Below are 2566 nucleotides of genomic sequence, written 5' to 3'. Positions count from 1 at the left end.
AATACTCGTTCTATCCATTAATTTATTATATTCAACAATCATTGGTTTCGAAACCCACCGTTTCAAACTCCAAACTTCAAACCTCTCTCCCTAAGAATTAAATTAAAATCCGTTTGCTGTTTCCCATTGGATTCATTTCCAAGCAATAACCTTCCTGCTAAAATTTTCCTCTATTTAAAGTCAAAAAAAAAAAAAAAAAAGAAGAAGAAGAAGGAAGATTTGGTGGTATTGTGCTTTGAAAAAAAAATTTTATTTTTTATTTTTATTTAACAATGGCCGCTGCTGCTGGAATTATTGGTGGAAATGGGTGTTCGTCTTCTTCCTCTTCTTCTTGGTTTAAGCTGAGAGATAGGCAAAGGAAGAAGAAGATAGCGAATAGGGTTATGTTTTGTTCTGCTTCTTCTGTGATTGATCCTTACAAGACTTTGAAAATCCAACCTGGTGCCTCTGAATCCGATGTCAAGAAGGCTTTCAGACAGCTTGCTTTGCAGGTTTTTTTCTTTTTTATTCTTGGGTTTCTTGGTTTAGTTTGGATTTTTTAAAGTTAAATCCTAGGTTGGTTAGGATTTTTTTTTTTTTTTTTTTTAAGACGAGAGAAAAAAAAAATCGCTTTGGCTTATATTTATATAAATGAAATTTCAAAATTTGATCTTTAAGATTGATTTTTTTTCTCTCTCTCTCTCTCTCATGTCAAATAGAACTTTCTCTGATTGATTTAAAATTGTGTTTTGTTTTTTTGGCACTAGTATCATCCGGACGTATGCAGAGGAAGCAATTGTGGAGTGCAGTTTCACAAAATCAATGAAGCTTATGATGTACGTAATCCAATCCTTTTATTCTTTGTTTGGTTTTTCCTTAGTAATTTTTGGCTTAATCTCATCTTACACTTGAATTTTGATATTTGATCTAATAAGAAATTTGTGATATTATATATACATATATCTGTCTGTTTCAAAAAATTAAAAAAAAAAAAAATCCGAAGAAATTGTGATATTATATACATGTCTGTTACCTTACCTTTCCGATAGTATTGAGAAAGAGAAATTAAGAGAAATGATATGTAATAAGCTTTGTATTGGTTCCTAGCAAAATAAAATTGGATTAAAAATGTTCGATTGGTCAGGCCATTTTTCTGATTAATTTATCTAAACAATAAAAACATTATTATAAGAAGTTTATTTAACTAAAAAAAAAAAAGGATCTCACTCAGACTTTTAAACAGAAATGGTATAGGTCATGTGAATGCCGTGACCGCTAATGGTGCATGAGTCATTTTAATCACTATTATTATTATTATTATTTTGTGTTGTGAATAATTGTGATACCCTATAAAAATAAACAAAAAAAAAAGTTTTTGAAAAAAAGAAAAACAAAGAGGCATGATGGGACTGCCACCTACTCATCGCCTTTTGTCCTCACTTTCAATTCTTTGTAAACTTTTTTTTTTTTCCTTTTTTGATAAATATTCTTTGTTAACTATAAATATAGAAAGAAAATGAAAAAGAAAAAGAATTTTATCCTTCACCAAGGCTGTGTGTTTTCTCGTAGAATTTGATTTAGTTTTATTGGTTGATAATTTTTTTTAAATAAAATAAATTTTACTTTAACCTAATTTAAGTCTATATTTGTGTATAACAGGTTGTGATGAGTAATTTGAGAGAGGAATCAAGTGTATCGAAGATGTATGAGTCGTACTATGAGGAGGAGGATATTGATGTTGATGAGCCGATGAGAGGAATGGATGATCCTGATTGGGATTTGTGGGAAGAGTGGATGGGATGGGAAGGAGCAGGAATTCGTGACTATTCCTCTCATATTAATCCCTATATTTAAACCTTCTATTCTAAGCCTTTATGCTTATTGTATTGTATATATTTAATCTTCATCCTCTGTATGTATCAATGTTATCTATCCCGTCCCATCAAAAAAAAAAAAAAATGTTATCTATCCCGTTTTGTTTTGTCCGGAACTATTCTGATTACTGAACCGGTGCCAATCTCCACTCCATTCCACTAAATTCTGGCTAATATGAAACAAATCATTATTTTGTTTTTCTATCCATTACTTTACTTTCATATTGAATATTATTATTATTATTATTATTATTATTATTATTATTTGTTATGAATGTGGTTTTAATTTTCCGTTTATTTTGCTCACATGACCTAGGTTTTTTTTTTTTTTTTTAATTTAATTGGGTCCACAATTGTTATCACTTATTTGCCTACTTTAGTAAAGAAGGAGCTTCATATAAAAGAACTAGTTACTAAACTATACGATTCACAAGAGAATTATGGGAGATTTTTATTTTATTTTATTTTTAAGTATGATATATTTTTCTATTGAATATGCCCCTGTTACACACCAACTTTGATATCTAATGATAAGTTTATAATCTGACCCACCACCACCCCCCACCCCCCTCCCACAAAAAAAAAAATCTCTACTCCACAATTGTAACAGACTATCAACTAATACAGCAAAAGCCACAAACACACCAACTTTGATATTTAATGATGATTTATAAATTGATCTTTTTTCATACCCGTATCTATACCCATTTAAT

At 29.7% G+C, this 2566-nt stretch overlaps 1 protein-coding gene across 1 annotated transcript; it reads left to right on the top strand.

The window, feature by feature from the left end:
- On the top strand, positions 1-2057 carry LOC111996490 (chaperone protein dnaJ 8, chloroplastic). The gene is made up of 3 exons (XM_024028482.2): positions 1-491; positions 747-815; positions 1639-2057. Exons 1-3 carry the CDS (start codon positions 273-275, stop codon positions 1831-1833), a joined length of 483 nt encoding a protein of 160 aa, XP_023884250.1. The 5' UTR covers positions 1-272; the 3' UTR covers positions 1834-2057.
- The last annotated feature ends 509 nt before the right edge of the window (positions 2058-2566 follow it).

The sequence above is a fragment of the Quercus suber genome, unplaced genomic scaffold, assembly GCF_002906115.3.
Source record: "Quercus suber isolate HL8 unplaced genomic scaffold, Cork oak 2.0 scaffold_185, whole genome shotgun sequence".
Classification (NCBI taxonomy): domain Eukaryota; kingdom Viridiplantae; phylum Streptophyta; class Magnoliopsida; order Fagales; family Fagaceae; genus Quercus; species Quercus suber.
The sequence above is the reverse complement of the archived record's forward strand: the minus strand, read 5'-3'. Positions and strand labels throughout refer to the sequence as shown.